This window comes from Cervus canadensis, chromosome 1 (genome assembly GCF_019320065.1).
Source record: "Cervus canadensis isolate Bull #8, Minnesota chromosome 1, ASM1932006v1, whole genome shotgun sequence".
Lineage (NCBI taxonomy): Eukaryota > Metazoa > Chordata > Mammalia > Artiodactyla > Cervidae > Cervus > Cervus canadensis.
In genome coordinates, this window is record NC_057386.1 from 120,756,772 (window position 1) to 120,782,918 (window position 26,147).

At 49.3% G+C, this 26,147-nt stretch overlaps 1 protein-coding gene across 2 annotated transcripts in view; it reads right to left on the reverse strand.

The window, feature by feature from the left end:
- Positions 1-1,783: 1,783 nt before the first annotated feature.
- KSR2 (kinase suppressor of ras 2) overlaps positions 1,784-26,147 on the reverse strand; it is a 424,918-nt gene continuing 400,554 nt past the window's right edge. The window contains exons 15-20 of one of the 2 annotated variants that reach the window (XM_043440060.1): positions 20,640-20,736; positions 19,556-19,689; positions 15,128-15,259; positions 9,609-9,738; positions 8,475-8,608; positions 1,784-5,612 (exon numbers count right to left, since the gene is read on the reverse strand). In XM_043440060.1, the coding sequence (XP_043295995.1) occupies positions 5,606-5,612; positions 8,475-8,608; positions 9,609-9,738; positions 15,128-15,259; positions 19,556-19,689; positions 20,640-20,736 (634 nt within the window). In that variant the 3' untranslated portion in view covers positions 1,784-5,605. Of the gene's footprint in view, positions 5,613-8,374; positions 8,609-9,608; positions 9,739-15,127; positions 15,260-19,555; positions 19,690-20,639; positions 20,737-26,147 lie in introns of those variants that run through there. The other variant, XM_043440071.1, reaches the window with a different exon arrangement.

Genomic DNA, 26,147 nt, shown 5'->3' on the forward strand with positions numbered 1-26,147 from the left:
TTGGGGGGGCTTAAAGGTCTCCCACCAACGTTGTGTCCCAGCTGGCTGACAGGAAGGGCACGGATGGCATGCCTTTGAGAGGGGAGTCACTGACTTGGGGTGATAATCAGCAGCAGAGATTGGAGAGGAATGGGGCTGCCCGGGGAGAACCTGCCAGACACCAGGTTTCCACGCTCCAGGGTTCCAGGCTGACCCTGGCTGCATCTCATCCCCCTTGGAGGTCAGGACTATTCTTACAGGTGCATGCAGGTGAGGGCTAGGCTGGTAAGGTGAAACTGGGGGGCCAGGGAGAGTGTCCGCCTGAGCTTGCTCAAAACCTTCCTTGCTTCACAGGCAAAGCTGAGAGAGGAGACGGCAAACGCGTGACTCACTGAGGTCTGTTCCTTTGTTGCTGAGAGAGAATGTGAACAGAAGCCATCATGATGTCACCAACCCTTTTGGACTGGGCTGAAGAGCATTCAGTGGTCAAGTGACTGTCCTGCTACACGTGGGCTGCCCACCCTCATCCACAGAATTGAAATACGGGGCTACTGGACCCCAGTGATGGGATGTGTGGGGCAGGGGGCAGGTTTGATAGAAGTGGCAGCATTGGGCTGACCCTTGTGGCCCAGAGGTCTGGGGAATCTATCTCTGGGGGGTCTGCTACGGAAGAACCACAGTGACCACCCAAGGCACAACCGAAAGCTCCTTGGAGGATGTCAGGAGTTTTGAAATGAACCCCTCTCCCCCAAAAAAGATACATTCAAGTCCTAACCCCGACTACCTCACTATGTGACCTTATTTGGAAAGAGGGTCACTGCGGATGTCATTGGTTAAGATAAAGTTGAACTTGAGTAGGATGGATCCTAATCCAACATGACTGGCATGTCCTTAGGAGAAGATGCTGGGAGATGACAGGCACACACAAGGAGAAGGTCATGTGATGACAGAGGCAGAGGTTGGAGAGATGAAGCCACAAGCCAAGGGATGCTGAAACTGCCAGAAAGCTATGGGGAGTAAAGAGGCGGTTGGGAAGGACTCCTTAAGAACTCCTTTATGAGTTCCAGGGGAACTGTGGTCCTGCCAGCCCTTGATTCTAGACCTCCAGCCTTCAGAACTGAGAACATCAATGGCTGCTCTTTGCACTTTGCTCCAGCAGCCCTAGCCAGCTGGTACAGAGAGGGCAAGTGGCTTGAGTGCTTCGGTGGCATATTTGGAACAAGACTGGCCCTCAGGGGATGGCTTGGTCAAAACAAGGCCGGCGAAGGATGAGGACAGGGCGGGCAAATTTAGGAACTCAAGGTTGAGAACAAGCATGGAAAAGCTAGCCAAGGATGGGAGTTTTGCCTCCAAAGGCTCCCACGTCAGAGTCCTTGAAATCCCAAGGGTCCTGTGAGGGACTGAATTATGCACACACCGCCCTCCCCCAACTCATATGTTGAAGCTGTAACCTCCACTGTGGCAGTTTGGAGAGAGGGTCCTTAAAGAGGTAATTAAGGTCAAACTGGGTCATAAGGGAAGGACAGTAGTGTGATGTGACGGGTGTGCTTAGAAGAGACAGATGTCATGCACGTGTGGGCCCAGAGAAAAGGCCAGGTGAAGATAAAGTGGGAGGCTGACTGTCTCCAAGCCAAGGAGAGAGGCCTCAGAAGAAATCAACCCTGACACCTTGATCTTGAACTTCCAGCCTCCAGAACTGTGAGCCAATATGTTTCTGTTGTTGAAGCTTCCCAGGCTATGGTATTCTGTGACGGCAGCCCGAGGAGACTGGACGAAAGCAGGAGCCCTCCTGAGGTAGAGCCTGAATTCCCCTCCAGATCCTGCCCACAAAGTGGTCTCCATGTCCGCACACCTCTCCCAGGATGGGGAGCTTTCTACCTCCCAGAGCGAGCCGTTGGAAAGTCTTTCCCCTGCTAGAATATGTTCTTGGCCCCTGTGACTCCCATCCCAGCTCCTGGTTTCCCCAGCTGGGAGCCATGTGCAAGCTGGTTTTTCCTTCCTTCTGACAGTCGCCTAGATCAAAGGTGAGGACAAGTCTTCAGTGAAGGGCAAGACGGTAAATATTTTCAGCTTGAAGGGCCACCCTGTCTCCCTTACAAGTAGTCGTGGCACAAATGAAACTGTGGCCTGTATGTAAATGAGTGGGTGTGGCTATACACCAGCCACATTTGTTTATTCACACTGATATTTGAATTTTGGAGGGTTTTCACATACTGTGAAACCTGTTTGTTTTTTTTTTTTCCCTCCAGTTAAACACTGTACAAACCATCTGATGGGCTGGATACAGCCTATTCTGCCTACCTTAAGTCTAAAGTTTTAAACACAGTGACTGGGCCTAAGTGCATATCACTTCTTTCCTGTTCCTTAGCCAATCACAAAAACAGCGGGAGATGAGGGGTGGGGCAGGATGTGTGCAGCGGGAGGTGGAACGGGGACAGACCAGGGTTTCCCAGATACAGGAATCTAGTCTCCAGATAGCAATCCAGAGCTTCTATTGGCAAAGAATCCAAGATAGAAATATAGAGAGAGTGTGGGCGGGGGGGGAGTGGTCCATGGCAAGATGAGAGTTTTCTCTTTGACCAGCAAAAGGAAAACCAGGACAAAACAATTAAGTGCAATCTCTGATCTCCAGTCCACTCTGGGAATGGTGTCATGTGGAGATGGCCCCACATAAGGTCAAGGAAGTTTCCCTCCAAGGGGACTCCCCCCCGCCCCCATTTTATGAAAGACCTGTGGCCAGGAAGAACCGGGTGGAATTCAGTGTACAAATCCACACACCCTGCAAAAAAGGCAGGGTCACGACTCCCTAGTGACTCTTTACCCCACGGACTGGTCCCTTTGGGAAGCCAGTGTGTGTGAGCATTTGCTGAAAGTGAGGCAGAGACAGAAGCGACTGGCAGTTGGGTGCTGGGCACCTGCGTGCAGCTGTGGTGGGACGTGTGCACACAATCTGTGTCGCGTGGATTCTGCAGAGTGAGCCAATGGTGGGTCTGGCAACTATGATGTAAATGCACACACCCCTTTTCCTTCCTTGCAGAAGATGAATGAACGTGACCTCCTCCCAGTGCTTCAGTGAATGAGGATGGAGGTCAGCAGGGAAAGCAGCGGTTTGGTTCTTTCTGTGAAAGCTGGCTTCTAAACAATTCAGGGTGGTGAAGCCAGAGGAAGGTAACAGGGAGGGGCTGGACTGGTTGCAGCAGAGACTGAGGAAGGAGGGAGCTGAGTAAAGACTTGGGAAAAGAGGGAGAAGGTGGGAGCAGGTGATGCGGGACCCAGTTCCGCAGCCAGAGGAGCTACAAAGGTGCAGGGGGCTTCTCCCTGGTCTCTCAGGCCCTGTCTTTAATCTCAAGCTGGTGCTTATGAACAAATGGAAAAATCAGCCTGTGGCGATGCCACTGGGCCCTGCCAAAGGCTCTGGGTGGCATGTTAGTTTAATTCTGGAAACAACAGCAGCCAGAGGTTCTGGTGAGCATTTTGGCCTTAGGCAGCTGACCCTGACTACTCCTCCCCTCCCTCCTTTCCTTCTCCTGCACAGAGGTCCCTGATAAAGATGGGTCCGGGGACCCAAGAAGTCTGATTGGGCTAAAGAGGTGCAAGACTCTCAGGAGGCTTGAGCGGAGGTCTGGGGCACGTCTGCTGGGGGACCTGCCTGGACAGGGAGGCAGCCACGGAGAGCTGCCTGCAGCAACATCAGAGCAGCTGGGGCTTGTGCAAACATGTGCAAATGGCTCTAGGACACACAAAAGGTGGCCCAAGGGCCACAGCGACAGATGCCCCCAGAAGAGGAACATTCAGAACGGCCCATGTGAGGGCCTGGAGTCTCTGGTCCCAGGTGGCTGGGAGCACTGGGAAGGTGATCAGGAAGGCCTGTGGGGAGGCACAGGGCTCCCGCTCGGCCTGGGTCTCGGGAAGAATGACTGGTCTCATCATTTTCCCCAGTGTGGAAGCAGGCTTGGCCCCCAGAGCATGAACCTGTCTGGGGGCCACCCAGAGTGGGAAAGAGCCCTGTTTCTCTGGTTGGATGTTGAGTCTGAGCCTAGGTTGGGTTTTTGAAGTCTGAGGTCCCCTCTCTGGGAGGGAGATGTCTGCATGAGGTGGTGATCAGAAGAAGCCAAGCCCGGGCAGTGCCCAGGACGTTCGGCAGGACTGTGGGCCGACCCTGGGCTTCCTGCCTAATGCCCAACTGTCCTGCTAGTACCCTACTGGCGGACACAGTTCCCCCAATGCCAGGTCAGGTGAGTGGCATGCAGGGTTTGGGGAACGAAAGACATTCCCTTGTAAGATAAGGAACATAAGATAGAGGCTCTCCTTATCGCTCTGCACCTAACTTGCTCCCGGCAACCTCCACGTAGAACACTGGACCCCAGTGTGGTCAGAAAAAGCAGCTGGTCCAGGTGGGGAGGGGGCGAGCGATGGGAGGTGGGGGAACCGCATGTGCAGAGACATCGGATGGGGAAGCCACTCTGGGGCTCGGCACCGGCTGGAGCCCAGGACACAAAGCCCTGAAGAACAGCCTCCCTCCTCGCCTCCCCAAGGACTTCTTAAGGGCATAGCGGTGGGGGTGGGGGAGAGATCACTGGCAAACAGGATGCCATGCACGCGTCATACAACCCGTCACACACACAAACACATAACCCAGCAACCCGTATCTGTCATCGTGGTGGACAAACTTAGCTGGTGTGAGTGCAAGAGCAGAGGGAGGGAGAAAGAATGTCCTAGAACATACCCCTCCCAGAGCCCCATTTCCCAAGGCTCAGACTTCAGAGGGTGTCATGGATAAAGGTGAGCTGGAAGGAGCCCCCCTGAAGTCATCCTGGCCAGGGAGCCACTGTGCTTTCCAAACTGTGGTGGTGGTGGGGGGGCAGAGAGGAAAAAAGGGATGAGGCTGTCACAGAACAGGAGAAGGCGGCAGAAAGGGGGCAGCGTACCCCAGAGAGACCCAGAGGGCAGAAGACATGCACTTTGGAACGAGATGCAAAGGTACCCAAACCCTGATGGGCTTGGGTGGAGCCTCTGAGAACAGACGTTTGCAAACGAACAGCTGAGACCCCCGCCCAGATCTCAGCCCTGTAGCCTCCACTAAGCAGGTGCTCAGCTTTGCAGCCCCCCACCATCTTTGCAGAGAGCGCAGCTGAAATCCCCCCACGAAGACACCAAAACAGCTGGGGGTGGGGTGCCCCACTCTGGACCCGGGGCAGCCTGACTCCTATTGTCAAGAGGAGTTGAGAGCAGATAGCATCGCGCACATAGACACACACGCACACAGACCAGTCCTGCGAGCCTGCCCGCGTGGGCCCCCTGCCCTCGTCTCCATGGCCCAGGGGCTCTGCATTTAGCCCATAGTTCTTTTGTCTACACCGTCCCCCAGGGCTCACTGGTCAACTCCGTGTCCCCCTAACCGGTCCCGTGAAGTCCTGGCGTGGGGTCCCTGCCCTTGCCCGAGTGAAGGCGTGAGTCTGGGTGCAGGGAAGCCGCTGGGCTCAGTCGTGCAGCTCTCCCAGGCCGGCCGGGGTCGGTACCCTCTGATGGTGAGCCTCTGGCCTCCTGAGCTGGCAGAGGGCAGAGTGGGGGAGGAGAGGTGGCTTGGGAGCTGAGGCAGCTGAGCGCTGTCCCCTTGGTTCAGTGGTCACAGCCTGGAGCGCGGAGAGAAGGGAGAGAGTGGCAAGAGGTCACATGGGTATGACAACACCATCTTTAGTGAATCAGCGCCCTGTCAGAGGGCAGGTGGTCTGAGATGAGTGGTTCCCACGCTCTGCAAGAAAAGGCGGTTGGTCCTATTGGGCACTGGGCTCAGGGCTGAGCGCTGCACATGCCTGATCTCACTTAAACCTCAGGATGGTCCGCAAGAAAGGGGGGACATTGCCCCCCTTTTACAGATGCGAAAACTGAGGCTCAGAGAGGTTAGGTGTTTTGCCCAAGGGTGCACAGCCAGCAAGCAGCGGGCTCTCCTCACTGGAGCAAGCGGCCTCTGGACTAGTGATGGTCACCCAGGTGTGGCTGGGTTGAGGTCACGTGGAGCTGCTGAGAATGCTCGGTGGGAGATGGAGATGCAGGAGGAGGAGGGGAGACCAGACCCACATCACAGACTCCAGCTCTGAGTGGAGGCTCTACTGACTGCTGCTGAGCCAAGATCTGGGCTGTTGGGGGCAGAATTTACGCCCACTCTCCCTGGATGGTTTTAGAAAGAGACCCAGAAAGTACACAGGCAGTCTTTGCCTAGAAAGCAGTAAAGTGGAGGGATCAAGGTCCAGACCAAGCTGGGTTCCAATACTTGCTCTGCCCCTTACTTGCTGTGTGACCTAGGAGTAGGCACTTAACCTCTCGGGCACTCCTTTGGGGGTACCAGATTACCTCTTGGTGAAGGGGTGGGGGTTTTGAGGATTCAATGAGATGACGCAGATAGAATGCTTGCCATAGCACCTTTCACATATGTGTTTAATAAATGATGCCCAGATGATGGAGATGGTACTGGTGGTCGAGGTGATGAAAAAAGAACTGGAAGCAGGCACTTGAACAAATGCTCATACACCAAAGTTCACAGCAATGCCATTCACAGTAGCCCCAAAGCGCATACAAACCAAGTGCCCAGGAACAGATTAACGGACAAACTGTGGTATATGTGCACAATGGAATATCACTCAGGCATAAAAAAGGAATGACAAGTCTAATATATGCTACAACAGAGGTCCCCAACCCCTGGGTCACAGACTGGTACCGGTCTGTGGCCTGTTAGGAACCACGCCACACAGCAGGAGGTGAGTGGAAGGCAAGCAAGTGAAGCTACTGTGTATTTACAGCTGCTCCCTCATGCTTGCATTACTGCCTGAGCTCCGCCTCCTGTCAGATGAGCAGTGGCATCAGATTCTCATAGGAGCACGAACCCTGCTGTGAACTGGGCATGCGAGGGATTTAGGTTGCACGCTTCTTATGAGAATCATCCTGAAACCATCCGCCCGCCTCCATGGCCTGTGGAAACACTGTCTCCCACGAAGCCAGTCCCTGATGCCAAAAGGGTGGGGACCGCTGTGCTACAATGTGGATAAAACATGAAAACATGCAGGATAAAAGAAGCCAAACACAAAAGGGCAAATATTGTATGCATTGGCTAAATGGAGTACCTAGAACAGGTACATTCATAGAGACAGAACACAGATGAAAGATTAGGGGTTAGGGAGAGAAGGGATTAACTTGTTTTTTTTTCTCCTAAGTCTTTGAAATTTTGTGTAGATTTTACTCTCAGAGCACATTTCAATCTAGGCTCACCCCATTTCAACTGTTCAATAGCCCCATATGATGTGTGGCTGTTATTGGACAACACAGGTCAGAAGGGAGGGCGTGGTCCATGGACCAGCAGCATCAGCATCACCTTGGAGTTTGTTGGAAATGCAAGATCTCAGGCCCCACCCCAGACATAACAGAATGAAAATTTGCATTTTAACAAAGCCCCTGGGTAATATGAATGTGTATTAAATTTTGAGATGCATTGCTCTGGAACACAGGCTTGCCCCAGCCTTGCCTTCAACTCGCCATGCACGAGGATTCTAGAAATGCCAGTTCTTCTGGCATTTGAGCCATGGAAGGGCCCACCCAAGATCCCAGGGGCAAGTTCTGAGTTAGCTGCTCACCTCCTTGGGACGTGTCGGCTGCAACTGAGACCTCTTGGTTGGGCCCTTCTGCAGATTACAAAGCCCTAGACAGGGCCCAGATCCTGCGCCTACTTTAGCCAAGCACTCCCCCAGTCCACTGCTGACCCAGGTGACTTCTGGAAGGACCACACCACTGGAGTAACCATCTCAAGGCCAGATGAGTGTGAGTAAGGAGTCTGTAGGGGCTGAGGTTGTGGGGAGAGCAAATTCCAAATTATAGAACTGGAGCCTGACCCGTGTCTCCAGTTCTATCACCAACACCCCACGCAGATGTGGGTGAGCTGCTGAATGTCTCTGTGGGCCACAGTATCTCCATGTGTAAAAGGAGTTAGACCAAATCTGGAATGGCCAGGAAAGGCATCAATGTGCTGATTCTAAGTAACTGCTGATGAGTATCACTGAGTGAGATTAGTCATGCCTGCTATCAGTACAGGAATAGGGCAGAGACAACGCATACACGTTTATCATCCATGAAATAGGTACTCCCCAGGACTTTTGTACTTTGATGAATAGCTGACATGTAGGGCTGGGTGGGTTCAGGGTACCACTTTACCGTGTGATGCTCAGTTACACTGGGGTGTCAACCTTCATCAGGAAGAGATGGGTAATGAGATAGCCATGGTAGTCACTGGGATCTGTGCCCTGTGTGGACACCTCTAGGACCCAGATTCCAGAGGAGACCCCCCTGAACAGAAACGCAGCAGGGAAGGGTCTTGTGTAGGGGAGGGAGGTGGGTACACGGAAAGGAGATAGTTGGCAGAGGAGTTGGGAGTAGGGGAGCAAAAAGGTGGCAAAAGCCACAGGAGAGAGAGCAGTGGGAAGAGATGCTAAGGGGGAAGAAACACTTACTCTGCAGACTTCCAGAAATGTCCAGGGTGAGACAGGCGGCGGTTTCGCTTTGGCAGTTTCTCCAGCATGTCCATGAGCTTGGTGAAGGTAGGTCTCTCTTCTTGTTCAAAGGCCCAGCAGAAGAGAAGAATGTCCTAAAAGGAACCAACGTGATGATTTAATGTAAATAGTAACTGCTGATTACTCCTTGGCATCTCATTAGATCTGTCTACCCATTTGTTCCACTTTCAGATTCCACTGTCATCCATCCATCCATCCATCCATCCATCCATCATACATTCACCTATTGTGCATTTATCCATTTATCTATCTCAATTCATGTATTTACATTTCATTTACCATCCAGCCATGCATTATTTATCCATACATCATCCATCCTTTTACTTATCCACTTTTTGAGCCTATATAGCAAACTAGGTAAATCCCATTATAGAAGAAATGGGATACACTGAAATTAATAGCGCTCCCCAAGGAGTCTTTTGGCAATTTTCTCAAAAGGGAGGAGGAAGATCCTGAGGGTTCTATCCACATCTAATACTATAAGTGCCCCTGAAAGTCTCAGAGGGGAAAATTACTCTACCAGTGATTGCCTCACCTGAGAAAGGAAATCTAGAGACAGGTAATCCTTAAAAAACATACCAGATAATTACTCGTTCCCTGATTCATCTATTTTCTGATCAACAGAGGATTCTTCCTCTGTTTTGGAGGATGTTTATTAATTTATACTCGGGCTTCTGTGTTTTTGTGCATCTTGTTCTGAGTTGGATGATGCCTTAAACTTTTTATGTAGATTTAAATAAAATTAGAATAATTGATATTGGTGATAGTTTAATATGTATCTTTAAAAAATAACAGAAAAAGAGGGATTCATTGGTTCTACTAGATTCAGCAATCCCTTGCTAGGAAAAATCTGGCCAAGTGTACTGCACCCTGATGGTAGGAAACTGAATTGCAGGCATAGTTTGAAAGCTTTGCCTTCGAAGCTCCAAATCATTACCTGACAAGGCTGTGGGCTGGCGTTTTCATCACTCTCCAGGGAAGCATTTGCAACCTTAACATGTAGGAAAAGGAGTGCCTAGAACTGTGTCTACTTCTCCCTTCGTCTCCCAGACCTGGCACCATCCTGGGACTTACCGAGATTTCTTTTCCCATGCCGATCTGGCTGAGGTTGGGTTTCATGCCTGTGCCCATTTGCCAGATTATTGCCTCTGCTGGTTGGGTCTTGAAAGGCCACTCCCTGGCATGGAGTTCATACCAGATAGTCCTGTGGGCAGACATTGTTAAGGGGATGCTGGGGTGATATGTCACCTGCAACTCTGTGTCCCCTCATCAATACACACCCACCCAGTCAGCCTGCCGGCTAATCACACTGGCCCCTGAGTTTCTGCCATACAGGACAGCTGTTTTGCTACCTAAGATGTACTTTAAGCTTTCATGATGTCTTAGAAGTCATGCTTATCCCAGGATATCTTCTCTGGTGCCTGAATTAAAATGAATCAAAAGCTAGAAACTGAACAGTCTAATATAATGTGGCTAGGATCTCTGGCTCCATGTTTGTAATTTTAGAAAACGATTCTAAGGAGAAAATGAGGAATATAAACAAAAATTCATTTATAAGGCTCTTCTGTACACCATTATATAGGACACTGAAAAAAAGTAGCAATAACAAAACTGTTCAACAAGAATTGGTTATAGGGATGATGGTAAATCATTAAAATGAAATGCAATACTCTATTATTGGAAATTTCAAAGAAATTTTGCTGACATAGAAATGCTAAATATATAAATTCAAGTGAAAAAAAGCAGGACACAAAACTGTATATTAGATGTGTTACACTTTTAAAAACCATTATATACATATTGATATATGTATATAATAATGTATAATAATAATACACAATTGATATATGTATACCCATATGTATATGGATATAAAGAGAATTAATAACAACACAGCAAAATGTAAGCAAGCTGTCTTTTCTCAGTAATAGAAAGGACATATTTTTTCTATTATATTTGTGTTTTCTAAGAAGGAAACTTCCTGTGAAATAATGGAAAGAAAAAATAAAGATCTGAAGGCCAGACTGCCTTGAAGGGTTCAAGTCCTGATTCTGTTCTATGCTAGGAGTATGTCACTGGGTGGGTTGCTTCCCTTCTGAATCCAGGTTTCCTCACCTGCCAAATGAGAACGAGGATAAAACTGCAGTGGAAGAATGTTTATCTGGGAGGCTGAATATCAGAACAACCCAATGCTGGGGTTATTCTAGAGGGATCAACTATGTTATCGTCTGTTTCATACATCATGATATGGTAATGACTGAAGAAACCACGGCTTGCTTCAGTGAGCAGCACATACGGGATGGGCGGGGAGATGGGCTGGGTGGTGCTGAAGGGATGCTGGGAGAGGTGTGGGCAGCAGTGAGGACCATGGTGGATGCCGTAGGGGTGTTCAGAGGATGCTGGGCTATCACTGAGTTGGACCATGGGGAGAGGTCTCAACTCACTGAGAAGATTCCCCAACTCAGGGAATATCTGAAACAACGCTAGGAAATGATCTTTCCTCTAACCTGAGATAATTTATGTAAATTTGCTTTAAAGAATATGGAGCACTCGGTTATCCTTTTTAATGATGAAGAGTGAAAGTCGTGTCCGACTCTTTGCAACCCCATGGGCTATACAGTCCATGGAATTACCCAGACCAGAATACTGGAGTGGGTGGCCTTTCCCTTCTCCAGGGGATCTTCCTAACCCGGGGATTGAACTCAGGTCCTCCACATTGCAGGCAGATTCTTTACCAGCTGAGCCACAAGGGAAGCCCAAGAATACTGCAGTAGGTAGCCTATCCCTTTCTCCAGCAGATCTTCCTGACCCAGGAATGGAACCGGGGTCTCCTGCATTGCAGGCAGATTCTTTACTAACTGAGCTAATAGAGGACTGTATCAAACCAGCTATGTCTAGGGACCCACCTCTCAGCATCCTCTCTCCCCTGCTAACCTCATCCATCTGGGGCAGGCATGGGTGATGATGCTCAGGTGTTGGGCTGTTGAGTCAGATGGCCAGGAAGTTCTCAAGTTAAGGTGCTGGATGGTTCTAGTCATCATCATCATAAACAATAACACTTACTGAGTTTTCACTCTGTGCTGGACACTAATCTAAGCCCTTTGTATTTATTATGATTATAGAGGAGGTGTATTAAGCAAGCCTTTTTATTCTGATGCTTTGATACCTGGGGTCTTGCTGACCCTGGAGGGTCTGCCCCTCTCAGGGCCAGCCAATTTCTAGAGACAGTAAAGGGCTGACCTGTAAGTGGTGATTTTCATATACAAACTAACCAATCCAAAGCTCTGTCCCCCATCTCCTCTATCAGGCTCTCAGGTTCAGGTCTGGTGTTCCCCTGTCCTACTCAAGACAGCTCCCAGACCCTGTGCCCACTGAAGTTAGTCAAACCAGCCAGTCTTAAATATGCTTACCCTGCCTCATCCATTCCTTCCTGGGGAAACCACAATAATGGCTCTTGCCTATATTCTCTTCCTGCTCCTTCTGCCTCTTGATTGACCCTGGTGCCCCCCCATGAGCCCCTGCATGGGACAATGTGCCCTCTCCTTTTGGGAGCTGTGAATAACAAACTATCCAATGGTAAGTTTCCTGATCTACTGGCCTCATCATACTGCAAGAAGGTTAAAAACCTACATTTGAAAACAAGAAGTGCTATTATCAGCCCCATTTCACAGCTGGGGAAACTGAGGCTCAGGAGGGTTATGTATCTTACCCAGGGTCACATAGCTTGTGAGAGAGGTCACAGCTAGAGTTGAGACCATTTGACCACAGAATCACACCATTGGCCATCCTGCTCTACTGGGAAACCTACACACTGTCCTATTTTAGGGTCCTTTGTAACCGGGGCGGTGAAGCACTAGGGAGGGCGACCCTATAGTTGATGGTTGGGGCCTGGTGACAGAGGCACAGAGTAGGCACTGCTCATGTGAACTGGGGAAGGGAGACTATTGGAAGCCTGGCCCTGTGCTGGGTGCCTTACAGATGTTTTCTCATTCAGTCCTTAGAGTATCACAGTGGCTTCATTAACTTTGATTTGCGGCAGAGGGAAGTAGGGCTTTGAGTGGTGAAATGACTGTCAAGCCCACTGGGGGGTCTGTGGTTAAAAGCTCCAACTGTGGAGTCAGGATGACCCGAGCTCAATTCCCAGCTCCATGGTTAATTACTGTAAGGCAAGTCACGGAGCCGCTCGGAACCTCAGTTTCCTCATCTGTCAGTTGGGAACGGTGGTAACTGCTTCAAAGTTGTACTTCTGAAGATGCCCTGAGACAGTGCCCATGACAAGCTTAACACGGTGCTCAACACACTTTAAAAAATCCATTTTTGTTCCCAGTCATGTCCCAGCATGAGGTTCCCAAGCAACAAGATGCACCTAATTGGCAGGAAACTAAGAGCACCAGGTCCCTCGGAATTCAGCAGTGTCAGGAATAAAGGTCTCATTAAAACTTCCTTTCAAACCTAACTTTCAAGAGAAACTTGCTTTAAGGGGGAAAAAAATTGCTCAAGATTAAAACTCCAGTGGAAAACCAATTACTTACTTGGGTACATTTTGTTAATTACATTCTTTTTTTTTTTTCTTTTGCTAAATTGATACTAAAATATACCAACTTAATTACTGCAATTTGGTTTCAGATAACAATATTTAACTAGATAAAGATCTGGGCATAAACTAGCTGGAACAAGTGACAGCCTCTAAAGGGGTCCAAGTGACAGATGGCGAGAATCCTGATGTGCCAGGCAATGCCGCCCCCACCCTGATTTACGGAGAGGACACAGTGGGGGTGCTTCTCCGTGGAAGATGGTCTCTGTACCAGCTCCTGGTGGTGCTAAAATCTCACTTCACATATCTGCGAGCCTCCAGCTTTCCCAAACAGCTTCCCCAGCGTCATCTCTGCCAGTCCTGGCAACCGCCCCCCACGGTCAAGGTAAGATGAGGCTCCTGGTGGATCTTTTTGGAGTGCCGGGGTCTCCGTCTTAGGACAGTGCCCTGGAGCCTCTCTCCCTCCTCTGTACTCTCAAAGACAACTCATTTTCTCCCACGGCTGCAGTTACTGTGTCTTTGCTGATGAGTCCTACGCTCTTCGTCCCCAGACTTCAAATGCGTAGATTCAGCTGCTTTCTGGTCGCTTCCGTCGGCTGACTCCAAGGTGGCTCAAACTCACTGTGTCCAGATCTGCTCTCTTTGCCTTGCTGGTACACCCCGCGCCCCACCCAAGGCAGGGTCTCTACTTTGGCAAAGGACACTACTCTCTACCCAGTTGTTTCAGGAAGATATTGGCACCACCCACATTTAAACCAACAGTCAAGCCCTATCACTTCCACTCCCCAAATCCTGCTTCTTATGTCCAATCCCAGCTTTCATTCCCCCGGCACTGATTCAGTGCAGAATTTCAGGGTCTCCCCCTGCATTGGTCACCTGGCCCCATTTGTCCTCCTCCTTCCTGTTTTTTGACACAGTAGAGATTATTCTAAAATTCAACATGTGATTACATCATTCTCCTGCTTAATAACCATCAGTGGCTCCCTAGTGCCCTGAAGATGAAAACATCTTAACTCAGCCTCTAAGTCCCTGCAGAGTGCCTTCTTTCCTCTCTAGGCTTTCATCTCACCACCTTAGTCTCATTTTCCCCCCCGATTCTCCATCCATCGGCTCTCTTTCCTCCCCCTGCCTGGCTCCCCAGTGTCCTCCATGGTGGACAATTTGTTCCTTGTCACTCTTGTTCCTTTTCATGTGTCCCTTCTATCTGGAACACTTTACCTTACCCTCACCTGGACTACTTATGCTTTAACACAGGCTCAGGAGTCCCCTCTTCCAGGAAGTCCTCTCTGATCTCCCAGACTGGATTTAGTTCCTCCTTTCTTCCCACAGTCCTGTGCTTATCCTCAGCATAGCATTTATCATGGAATTTTGTAAAAACAACTGTTTCCTTGTCTGTCTTCCATTAGACAAGAGAGAATAGGGAACCTATGCTGGTTTTAAAATGTCTACAAATTGATACTCCTCACCTTGATTACTGACTTGGTTCTAACAAACAGAGTATGGTAGAAGTGACTATATATAATTTCTATGATCAGGTCATAAAATGCAGCGCAGCTTCTTGCCACTGAGCCTGTGGAAAGGCCTGGGGGTGAGGACCTGAGGCCTCCTGCCAATAGCCATGTGAGTGGTCACCTTGGTAACAGATGCTCAGCTGTCAAACCATCAGATGAGACTGCAGCCCCAGTCAACATCTTGACTGTGACCTCATGTGAGATGCTGAGCCAGCTCAGAACCACTCCCAAACTCCTGACCACAGAGACTTGAGATCATAAATGTCTTTTTAAGCCACTAAGTTTTTGACAATTCATTAATACTAGGCACGCAATACAAAGCTATTGCATGAATAAATGAATGAGTGAGTCAGGCAATTTGCCATGTTCGCATCATCAGTTAGAAACCAGGCATGTAGGTTTGCTATGGTCTCTCTACTACAGCCCGCTCAGACCCCTCCCCCCATAATTTCACCCAGAAATCTTCAGACAGATGCCTTTCCCTTCCAAAAGGGAAGTGCCCCTCTGCCCAGGCTGGGGCTCTGAAGAGCCTGGGTTGGGCCGCCTACCCGAGTGCAAAGACATCCGAGTGTTTGGAGAAGGGGAGCTTGTCCTCCTCTGTGTCGGGAGACAGCTGGCGGATGATCTCTGGGGCCAAGTGGCACAGCCAGCCGTTCTGGATACGCAGCTTGTCATCACGCCTGGAGAAGTGAAGCACAGAGTGAGCCCTGTCTCACAGCCCAGAGAGGACCGGTCTTCCATCACTGACTGCTGTCCCTGGACCATCTCTGCTGGCTTTCTTCCGTTCCTCCCCTGCCCTGTGCTCCCCATCAGGCACTACCTGACCTTGTACTTGAGGCCAAGACCCAGTGGGAGGTACAAGACAGGATGGTCTGGAGAGACATTCAACGCCCAAACCGTCATCCTGTTCCTTCACCACTGAGGCACCCCCTCCTCCATCTTCATCGAACAAATAGAGCTGGTCCTCGTTATTCATGGCACTTATGTTCTATACAGAGCTTCGGTAAACACTGGCTTAGTGAATACTGAGAGCAAACCAGTCAACCCTAAAGAAAATCAGTCCGGAATACTCATTGAAAGGACTGATGCTGAAGCTGAAGCTCCAATACTTTAGCTACCTGCTGCGAAGAGCTGACTCACTAGAAAAGACCCTGATGCTGGGAAAGACTGAAGGCAGGAGGAGAAGTGGGTGACAGGAAGAGATGGTTGGATAGCATCACCGACTCAATGGACATGAATTTGAGCAAGCTCCGGGAGTTGGTGATTGACAGGGAAGCCTGGCGTGCTGGGCCATAAAGAGTCAGACACGACTGAGAGACTGAACCGACTGAGTTAATACTCCTGGAGGAGATATACAATATATACACTTGCATGCATGTGTCTCATATACATTAATCTTAAATCCTAAAAACAACTCACTCATCCTTGTCTAGTTTATTTTGCACAAGAGAAAATGGGGCTCAGAGGTATTAAGTGACTTGTTCTGAGGCCGCCCTTCTACCAGGGAGGCAGAATTGCAAAACCCACCCAACTGGCCCCAGAGCTGGAGCTTCTTGCCCTGCACTGCACCACCCACTCCCATGTCCATCCCTGGTCGCCTCCAAGTGAGAGCCGAAGCAAGACTGCATAGCAGCCTCTCCTTGGACCTCAGCTGGGAACATGTGTATTGGCTGACCTGATAGAACACATCCTCTGCGAGAAAATAGGACTCAAATCCATTCATTAAAAGAACAAACAAACCATTAGTTCACAGGGTCCAATGAGTTCTTGCTTCTAGAATTGGGGACACCTGCAGGGGTTTAAGGGCCCATCTGCTGCTTACTAGCTGTGTGTCCTTGAACAGACCTGAGTCTCCACTTTCCCATCTGTGAAATGAACACATGAACTTGAACTCCAGATGACTGGTGCAAGAATGAAAAGGAGAAGGGTTGGGTCAGCTGCCAGGGCCACATGATTCCTGGACACCATTATTCCCTGTGGATGTTTTTGCGCCTTGAGGACTCAGAAACGGAATGGAGGTTAGAGTCCAAAGCAAGAACGTCATCCAAGAGAGAGGGGTCGTGTCCTGGGCCAGCCGCCCTTCTCCTGGCATGACCAGGCTGTGTGGGGTGGGATGCTGCTGCCAGAAGGACAAATCTGCCAGTTCCCATCTCACTCAACAGCCCCTTCTGCCTCCTCCTGACTTGCTGGGGCAGTGGAGCTTTGGAACTGTAAGGCTGGGTTACTCGATAACCATCATCCTGGGGTGGATGTAGGCACATGCCTGGCAGGGGGCTGGGACCCAGGCCTGGCACAGACACCCTGGGCTGTCCTGTTCCCCTGGTGATGGGCCTATCAGTGACCAACCCAAATTGTCTTCATTATGGGTATCACTATAGGTGGCTGGCATGATAGCATTGGCATCTTAAATGACACCTTTTCTGGATGATGGCAGAACAGCTGTAGGCAAAGCAATGCTGGGGATGGGCTCAGGGAAGCCCCGGAGTCTGTCTGGATGTCCAGAATGTGCTCACTTTTACTGTGACTCTCACCCTTGCCTCAGGCCTGGCTGATCTCCCCTTTCTGGGCATGGAGCACTGTGGATGCCCCACGGTCTGATTGAGGGAAGGGCAGGAAGGCAAGTAACTCCTGCTGAGTGCCTACTGTATGCCAGGAGTTCCAGTCCATTTAATTCTCAGGCGCCCACAATCAACTGGGTATCACCACTGTTCTATGGGTGAGGCAATAGCCTCAAAATGTTTAAGTGTGTGCGTGTGCTCAGCTGCTAAATCGTATCCGACTCTTGGTGACCCCATAGACTGTAGCCCTCCAGGCAAGTTTGTCCATGGGATTCTCCAGGCAAGAATACTGGAGTGGGTTGCCATTTCCTTCTCCAGGGGATCTTCCCCACCCAGGGATCAAAGCCATGTTCTCTGGCACCGGCAGGCAGATTCTTTACCACTGAACCACGTGGGAAGCCCAAAAAGCTTAAGTGACCCTCCCAAAGCCACGGAGATAAAAAGTGAAAAGAACTAAGATCCGTTTGATTGCTAGTCTTTAAAACTCCAGCAACTAGACTCCTAACCACAATTCTACAAGAATTCCACGGCACCGTTTGGGAGCAAAGTTCTGAATTAAGCCCTATTTTCCCAGCAACAGGGAAAAAAGCACAGGCAGGCACTGATGGCTCCTCCTGGGTAGCCAAGTGATGTGGGTCTCTGGTGGGGAGGTGCTACTGAGGGTTCCCTGGCCCCGTGTGACACTAATTGGGTTTGCACTGATAACCAGACTGGGCCACGGTTGGGGGCGGGGTGCTATCTGGGGGACAAGGCCAGAGCCATCTTGCCCTTGATTTGACTTCTCTTCCTGGTTGACATGGGGCCTCCATGAATAAGCTGAAGGTCATTCCATTTCTCTTTGCTTTTTCTTCAGTCTATGGCTTCAGAAAACCATGAATTAATGGGGAAAAAAGCAGAGGCCCTGCCCCGCTTTCCCCAACTTGGGGGAAAAGCCACTGGCCAGGAGGATGAGTGTGGACCTGCCACCAGGAGGGAAGAATCTGATTTTTTTTTTTTAAAGAGCCTTGAACTAGGTTAAAAAAGACACCTGCTGAGCCTCTTTGTGTCTCGACACTAAGTACTTAGGTTCATAGTGACATCACCAACTGCTTTCTCTGCCCTTGACCTTGAGGTGATGGAAAAAGCTATTCCCCAACCAGGAAAATGGAACCTCAGTGAGTTCCTGGCTTCTTAGGTTCTGCCTTGATGACCCTCTCCATCTATCTATTAATTTCCTGTCTCCTTATTTTCTTATCTTAGGGACTATAGATCATTTTGGAAGATGAATCTCTTTGGGTGAAGTAATATCTGAAAACAAACAAACAAACCCTTAAGCTTCTGATTGTTACTGCATCGCAAAGAACAGCAAGATCAGGTTTCGCCAAATCTCAGATGGTCTGACTGAGATTCAGAGTATTATAAAGCATGAACAAAATTCACTGTGCCAGGAGGAGTACTGGGGCTCCTGGGGCATACCTCAAAGAGATCAGAGATTCCCCAAATCAGCTGAAACAGGAGTACAAATAGAGAAGCCTGGAGGGGGGGTGCAAAGCTGTCTTTTTGGAGAGGCATACCATTTGTTATAGAGGCGTGATTAGAGAAAACACACTGGGTTTAAAGTGTGTGTGTGTGCGCGCGTGCACGCGTGAGCACAACTCTCCAAATTAAAAGTTACAAAGGGCAGACCTTTGGAATTATGGGTTGTTTATTTGGGATCCCGGCTGTTTCTTCACTGGTCAGCTCAAGGCAGCTTGCTCCAGCGTGAGTGGTGGCTAAGATTTAATTACTTAACAATAGTTAATGATCCTCCTGGGTGATACTGGGGAGGTATATGCAAATTCATACTAATTAGAACAGCTCCACAGTGGCTGTTGTTTGTAGTGCTTGATGTGCTCCAGGCACTGTGCTGGACATTTGCTGTGTGCTATCTTACTCTACCCTCATAAAGACCCTAAGGTAGGCATCATCATACCCATCACTTTTCTTGCAGGAACGTGAAGGCACAGTTAATGAGTGGCCAAGCCACACTAGGCCCTGGGTGGGTCTGACTTTAAGTCTCTTGCTCTCAACTATACTCCAGCTGCACTAAAATGAAGGAATTCATATGAAAACTGAGCAAGGGTGCTCGGGTGAGTCCAACTTCCATGTGCGTGCTTGGAGTAAGGAGAGAGTCCTCGGGTGAAATTCAAGGGCAAGGGCATTGCAGGACTGAGGGAAGCTCTGTGCCCATTCAAAGGCACCCCTTCCAAGACAGGCCCCGTGGGACTCGGAGCCTGACCTGGGCACCAGCATTGACCACGGGCATAGCAGCCTTGCCCCTCGGTTAAACGATCTCAGGTCCAGTATCATGTCTAGGTCACTAAAGCCATTTGGGTGACTTCCCATCCCCTGACCGCCACCTCTCGAGAACCCCTCGGGGCCCTTCCAACCAGCACTCACCTGCCAGCCTGCAGCACCCCGGAAATGCTGAAGAGCCCGAAGTCTGTGATCACCACTTTGCCGTTGTCGTAGAAGACATTCTTGGACTTGAGGTCCTTGTGCAGGATCCCCTTGGCGTGGAGGTAGCCCATGCCCTGCAGGAGACACACCTGTGTGCTCACTGTAGCCTGGCCTGGGCTCATGGTTCACACGCCCTGCCTTTCCATGAGACCACAAACGCTGAACAGCTGCAGACCTGGGGCCCAGACACCCAGGCTTGCAAGTAGGGTGGAGAAGGCATGGCAAGTGGGAACAGGCAGGGTCCCCCAGGCAGAAATCTGCCACCAGCCTCAGATCATAGCAAAACCATCTCCATCTAAGTGCTTCTGCTTCCTGAAGAAGAAGCAAGGGAAGATCTCCCCTGAGAGAAAGGGGCAGGGCCAAATCTGAAAACAGGGCCCCTAAGAGAAAGGAATCCCTTAGATCTTATTCCACACCACTGCAGAAATTCACTTATGTTCCTCAAGAGACGTGTCATGAGGCAATAATCAAGAACATGGAGAAGGGCTTATGGGAGGTCAGGCTCAAGGGTGAAATACCTAGATTTCTATTTTTGCCTTAACGAGCAGTCACAGTTTTATTTCTTTTTTGAAGTTCAGCCCTAACACATCCAATGGAAAATAAAAACCTGAATACAACGGAGTCACGAGGTACCCACCGGAAAACAGGATGTTCCCGTTTGTTCTAATCCCAAACAACACCTAACAAGTTGATATTTTCCCAGCAGCTATGGAGAGAGATGGTTCACACTCATGGGAATTCAAGGATTCAGGGGGTAAGGAATTCTAGTAATGAGAAGAGCCCCCTGGTCCCTGCACACACCCAATTATCCTGACAACGGGACACCAGAAGGAAACCAAACATTGGCTGACCATCTCTAATGGCTGTTTCAGCAAAATTCTTAACACACACATGGCCTGGTGTCATTCAGGTCAAGTTTAATTTCTTCTAAGCCCAAACTGTTGGTCTGAAGCCAGACTGTGAGTCTCAGGATGGGGCTGGGTCTTTCTGAGGTTCAGGGAAGAGGCCCCAGACCCGATGGTACCTTCACAATTTCTTGGGCAATCTGCCTCGTTTTGTTGACATCCAAGACGATCTTGGCGTCTCTCACCACAGAATAGAGTGTCCGGCCCTTACAGAGGCTGGAAAGCAAAAGAACAAAATTAATGGTTGGCAATTGTTAAGATAAGGGCCACCCACAACAGCTATTGAAAGCGACACACAGAGGGAATTCTCAAGTGGTCCAGTGGTTAGGACTTGGCGCTTTCACTGCCAGGGCTCAGGTTTGATCCCTGGTTGGGGGACAAAGATTCTGCAAGCTGTGCGGCACACTCGAAAAAAGTGACACATAGAGAGTGGGGCGTGTGTGGACATGCCACTATTACGCCTGTGAGATATTAAGCCTGCTACTGGACCTTGATTCTGGTTCTGGGATGCAGGTCTGGGAGCAAGTCCTTTGGGGTTCTTCAGGATCTTCACCAGCTTCCCCCTGCACCCTTCGGCATCCAAGGATACCTTTAGAGTCTAGCCTAGCCCAGAAGCAGGAATGCCACGTACTGTCTAACCCAGGCTCTCACAGGTGAAAATATGCTCGAAACCTATAACTTCTGTGTGGGAGTCCACAGACAGCACTCAGACAGGGCACTGCTGGCCCCTCATCCCACTTGCCATCACTTGCCAGGAGCCACTGGTGTGTGGGGACAGTGACGAAAGACCAGCAAAGCCATCGCTGATGTGTACTAAGTGAATGATATATTCAAGCCTTTGGACAGGGGTGTGTAAACACCAGTAACACTCCCCCAAACCAGATGCCTTCTAGACAGAGGATTTTCAAACTATTTTCAGCCTCATTGAGTTTACTTTGAGGACCAGTGGTTCAAGATGAATGACAAGATGAAAAAGGACATTATACAGTGACAGTAACACCTCATTTAATCGCCGGCATGTTTATCCATCCGTTTCCTCTGCAATGAGCATGATTCCTGGTGCACACAGACCATGCACTCGATGAACAGTCACCAAATGAATGAGAGAATGAATGAGTTCTAGATGCACCATGGCATCCCCAGCGCCTGGGACCACATCTCGCTCACCGCACCCACTACTGGCTGAAAGAAGCAGGAAGGACACTAGGAACGTTCGTTTTCTGTGTCAAAATGATGGCATGAATTTTTCTTTTAATCTGTGACTTGACTGCTAAAATGTTCTTGGCATTGTGTTCATTGCTTTAGTAGTTACCAAGCCCTGCTGTGGGCTAGAATTAGCTGAGATCATGTGGTTATTTATAGCCAGAACCCTGGTCTCCAAAGGGCTCTGCTCTTCACCTACCATGTGTCTTTGTGTCTTTCAGTGGGTTACCTAACCTCTCTGGGCCTCAGGTTCCTCATCTATCAAGGGAACTAAGGAGACCTAGCCAGAACGTTAGTATGAGGACTGAATGAGAGAGATATCTCTCTCATTGGTGTCCACAGTGGTTAGGACAGGGGTCTAGTGTCAGATTGGGTTAGAACTGTCATTTGTCTGTAATGTGTGACCCTGGGCAGGAGAGTTAACCTTTCTGAGCCTCAGTTTCAGTATCTGTAAAATGGGGCCAATACAGATTTTGGTTTTATAAGGTTTCTTAGGAGAATCACATGAAGTCAGGTGTGTCAAGGGTGTAGGCAATTCTCCATGCCCAATATAGTCACTATTCATGAAATGCTGGCTATTATGAGAGGTGGTAAATGATCAATAAAATGGTGAACATACACACACATACTTGTGTGCAAATATATATGTAAGAATTATATATTTATATAGACGTCACATTGGTCTGTCCATGTATTATCTACCCATCTATCCACTTACTCATCATGCTACTTATAATCACTCATGATCTTCGACTACGGTTGGTTTCTTCACCTGCTTGAGGTGAGATTCCCAGGGTAGCTGACTCACAGAGAGGCTGATTCTCCTGTCCAAGGCTGCCCAGTTTGTTGGCGGGTGGCAGCCATGGTGACTCAGGGCTGTCCCCTCTTGCTGTCTCAGGCGGTGCGTTTGCTGTGGCTGCCAGAGGCGAGGTGGAGGAGGGGGGAGTGGGCTGCACAGCCAATTAAACCGAAGTGACATTTAAGTATTCAGGATGGTGGAGACCGTGGGTGGATTCCCTTGCCCAGAGATGCTGTTCCTGAATAGTCACCTACGCTGATTACCCACCAGAAGAAATATTATACGTCCCCACCGTAGACAGCATGGTGAACAACTGCAACAGGCTCCGAGACTCCTAGACTCTCAGGGTGATTGTGTAGAAGTTGCAGGATTCAAATGTCCATCCCTGTCTCCTTTCCCCTGCTCACACCCTCCTTTCCAGAAGCAGCTGCTAAAGTCTGTGCTTCTCCTTCCACCTTAGGGCATCTGGAGCCCCGTGGACACACACACACACACACACACACACAGACTGGTAGGATATCAGTTGGTAAGATCACAACTTGGCACATCCACTAAAGTGAAATATGCAAATAAGCCAGGACCAGCAATTCCTTCCCTAAGCATGTACCCAGCAGGCATGCATACTCACATTGACCTACAGACATGTACCAGAATGTACCAGAATATTCTAGAATGTTAATAGCAATTCATTCATATTAGCCCCAGACTGGAGCCTACCCACATGTCCACCAACAGAAAAATGATGATGTATCCATGTAACAAAATATATTCATACTGGATTATTAATAAGCAAATGATTGCTAATTGCAAAAGACATGAAGTTCTAAACAAATGCTGAGCAAAAGAAGCCACACAAACACGGAATGATTCCATTTATATGAAGTCCAAAAGCAGATAAAACTGGTTTATGTGCTACAAGTTAGCACAGCAGTGGAGGCTGGAACGGGAGTGAGGGGTGCTGGGGGCAGGTGATGCTCTGTGTTTTGATGGGGATGTTGGTTATATGGATGTGTGTTTAGTGAAAATTCATCAGGCTGAGATCTTAGGATATGAACACTGTGGTAGGTACATTATCCTTCCAAAAAAATCTACTTTAAAAGAAGTCAGTGATTATTGGGCATATACCTCAAGAAAACCCAAACTGAAAGAGACACATGTACCCCAATGTTCATTGCAGCACTATTTACAATAGCTAAGACATGGAAGCAACCCAGATGTCTATCAACAGGTGAATGGCTAAAGAAGCTGCGGTACATACATACAATGGAATATCACACAGCCATGAAAAAGAACACATTTGAATCAGTTCTAATGAGGTAGATGAACCTATAGCCTATTATACAGAGTGAAGTAAGTCAGAAAGAGAAAAACAAATGTTGTATATCAACACATTTATATGGAATCTAGAAAGATGGTACTGATGAACCTATTTGCAAGGCAGCAATGGAAACACAGACGTAGAGGACAGACTGCTGGATACAGTGGGGAAGGAGAGGGTGGGATGAATTGAGCGAGGAGTATGGAAACATACATATTACCATATATAAAATAGACAGCCAGTAGGAATTTGCTGTATGACACTGGAAGCTCAAATCAGGTACTCTGTGATAGCCAAGAGGGGTAGGATGGGGTGGGAGGTGGGAGGGAGAGAGGTTCAAGAAGGAGGGGACATGTGGATACCTATGGCTGACTCAGGTTGATGTATGGCAGAGACCAACACACTATTGTAAAGCAATTATCCTCCAATTAAAAATAAATTTAAAAAAAATCAGCATGGAAAAGATGAACCATTAACACATGGTGTTGAGATAAAATCTCAGCCAATATTGGCACCCCAGGTATCCATTTCTAAATGCTTCACACAGTCCAAAGGGACAGTGCCTTCAGGGGAAAGGGGAGTGCCAGGCTGTGCCTGCTCGGGTGTGTATAGGTGGCTGAGTGAGAGTAGGTGTAGGCTGAGGGCTGAGCTCTGAGCCGGAATAGGCACTGGGCAGGCGTATGAGTGGCTGAGGCCCCAACAGTGCAGGCAGGTCAGTCCAAGTATCCACAGCAACTGCTCTGAGCGTGGGATTTCTGTGGCTAATGCCAGTGCCCTAAAAGCCACTGTGGATGCACAGCGGGGAAGGGAAGGGAGGATGGGATGGTTTTCTGAGCACGTGTGGGACCTATCTCACTCCCAGCCTCCTCTCAGCATCCCTGCAGGGTCCACCTTGTCACCCACCTCTTACAGGTGAGGACGCAGACACCCAGAGGGGCAGAGGACCTGTGTCAGGGACACACAGCCACAGCATCCACGGTGCGGATGCCCAGGCACTGGACATGATTCGGGGGCCACGAAAGAGACACAGAGCGGAGGGAATCCAAATTCCAACTCTACCCTTTACGGCTTGTTGGGTGACCTCGGGAAGTGACTCCAACCTTGGCTTCCTCATGTGTAAAATGGGGACAATAGTAGCAATACCAGCTAACACGGGCCAAGCCCTTTCTATGTGCCTGATGCCAGTCTAAGCCTAAGAACCCAGGAGGTGGGTACTCTCCTGGTGTTTCATTGATTCCAATGGGCATTTCTTCACATTGTAACGAACATCTTTGAAATCAGAATGCGTTTTGCATTCGTGGACAGGTGACAGTTTCACAGGCACTGCCTTTCTCTGGAGAACATAGAAGAAATGACACATGTTCTAGTCGACGGCATCCTTGATTTCATCGAGTTTTGGATCAGCCGCATTTCTGCAAATGAGGCTCAGAGAGGTGAAGTCAGCCTGGGATTTGAACCCAAGCAGGCTGGCCCCAGGGTCTATGTTCTTAACTCCCATCTTCTGAGTCTTAACAATTTTTTTCAGGCTCCAACACATCATCGGCCCTCAGTAAATGGTGGCTGTAATATTGCTACTAACATCACCGATGGCAATGAAGATTAATGAGGTCCGCTGCTAGCAGTCAGTCCGGAGGTCAAGAGAAGGTGTTTCAGAGGCTTACGGATATATTTAGAACCTCTCTAGCTTCTGGGGCATAGGCCCAAGAGTTAGTGTACACACAGCATCTCTCTTTGCAACAAAGATCGTGTTCCTCCTAGAAGAGGAGCAAGGACTGGGAATTTCCCATCTTATCTACAAGTCACTGTCCCTCCCAGCCCTGGCCCCAGGCAGCTCATAGAAGCCTGTTTTTGATCCCACATCCCAGGTAACACAGTAAACCTTTGGTGTGGCAAGTGTAAGATTTCTATTGTAAACTGGCCTAAAAGAGGCTTGTCAGAACTGATCAGATAAAACCATCTAGTGGGTTTCTCTCCAAGGGCCTCTGTCCAAACTGGCTCATTCTGCCAAAACAGTGACTGGGAAAGAAATCTGAACACCGTAGCAGCTGTTTCCTTTCTCTCCCACAAACTCCTCACCATGAAAGCCAGGGAGCCAAGCCAGTGTGAATGGTGGGGAGTGGGGGTGGGAGGCAACTTTCTCTGAAGACTGACAGACCGGCTCCCAGTCCATCTCTGCCCCCTCTGAGCCCACACCCCTGGGGACTCACTGTGGCTCACCTGTGTTCCCACCGGTAACTGGTCAGTTCAGTACCAGTCCCCCAAAGATATCCACAGGCTCCCCTGGTGACACAGTGGTAAAGAATCCAC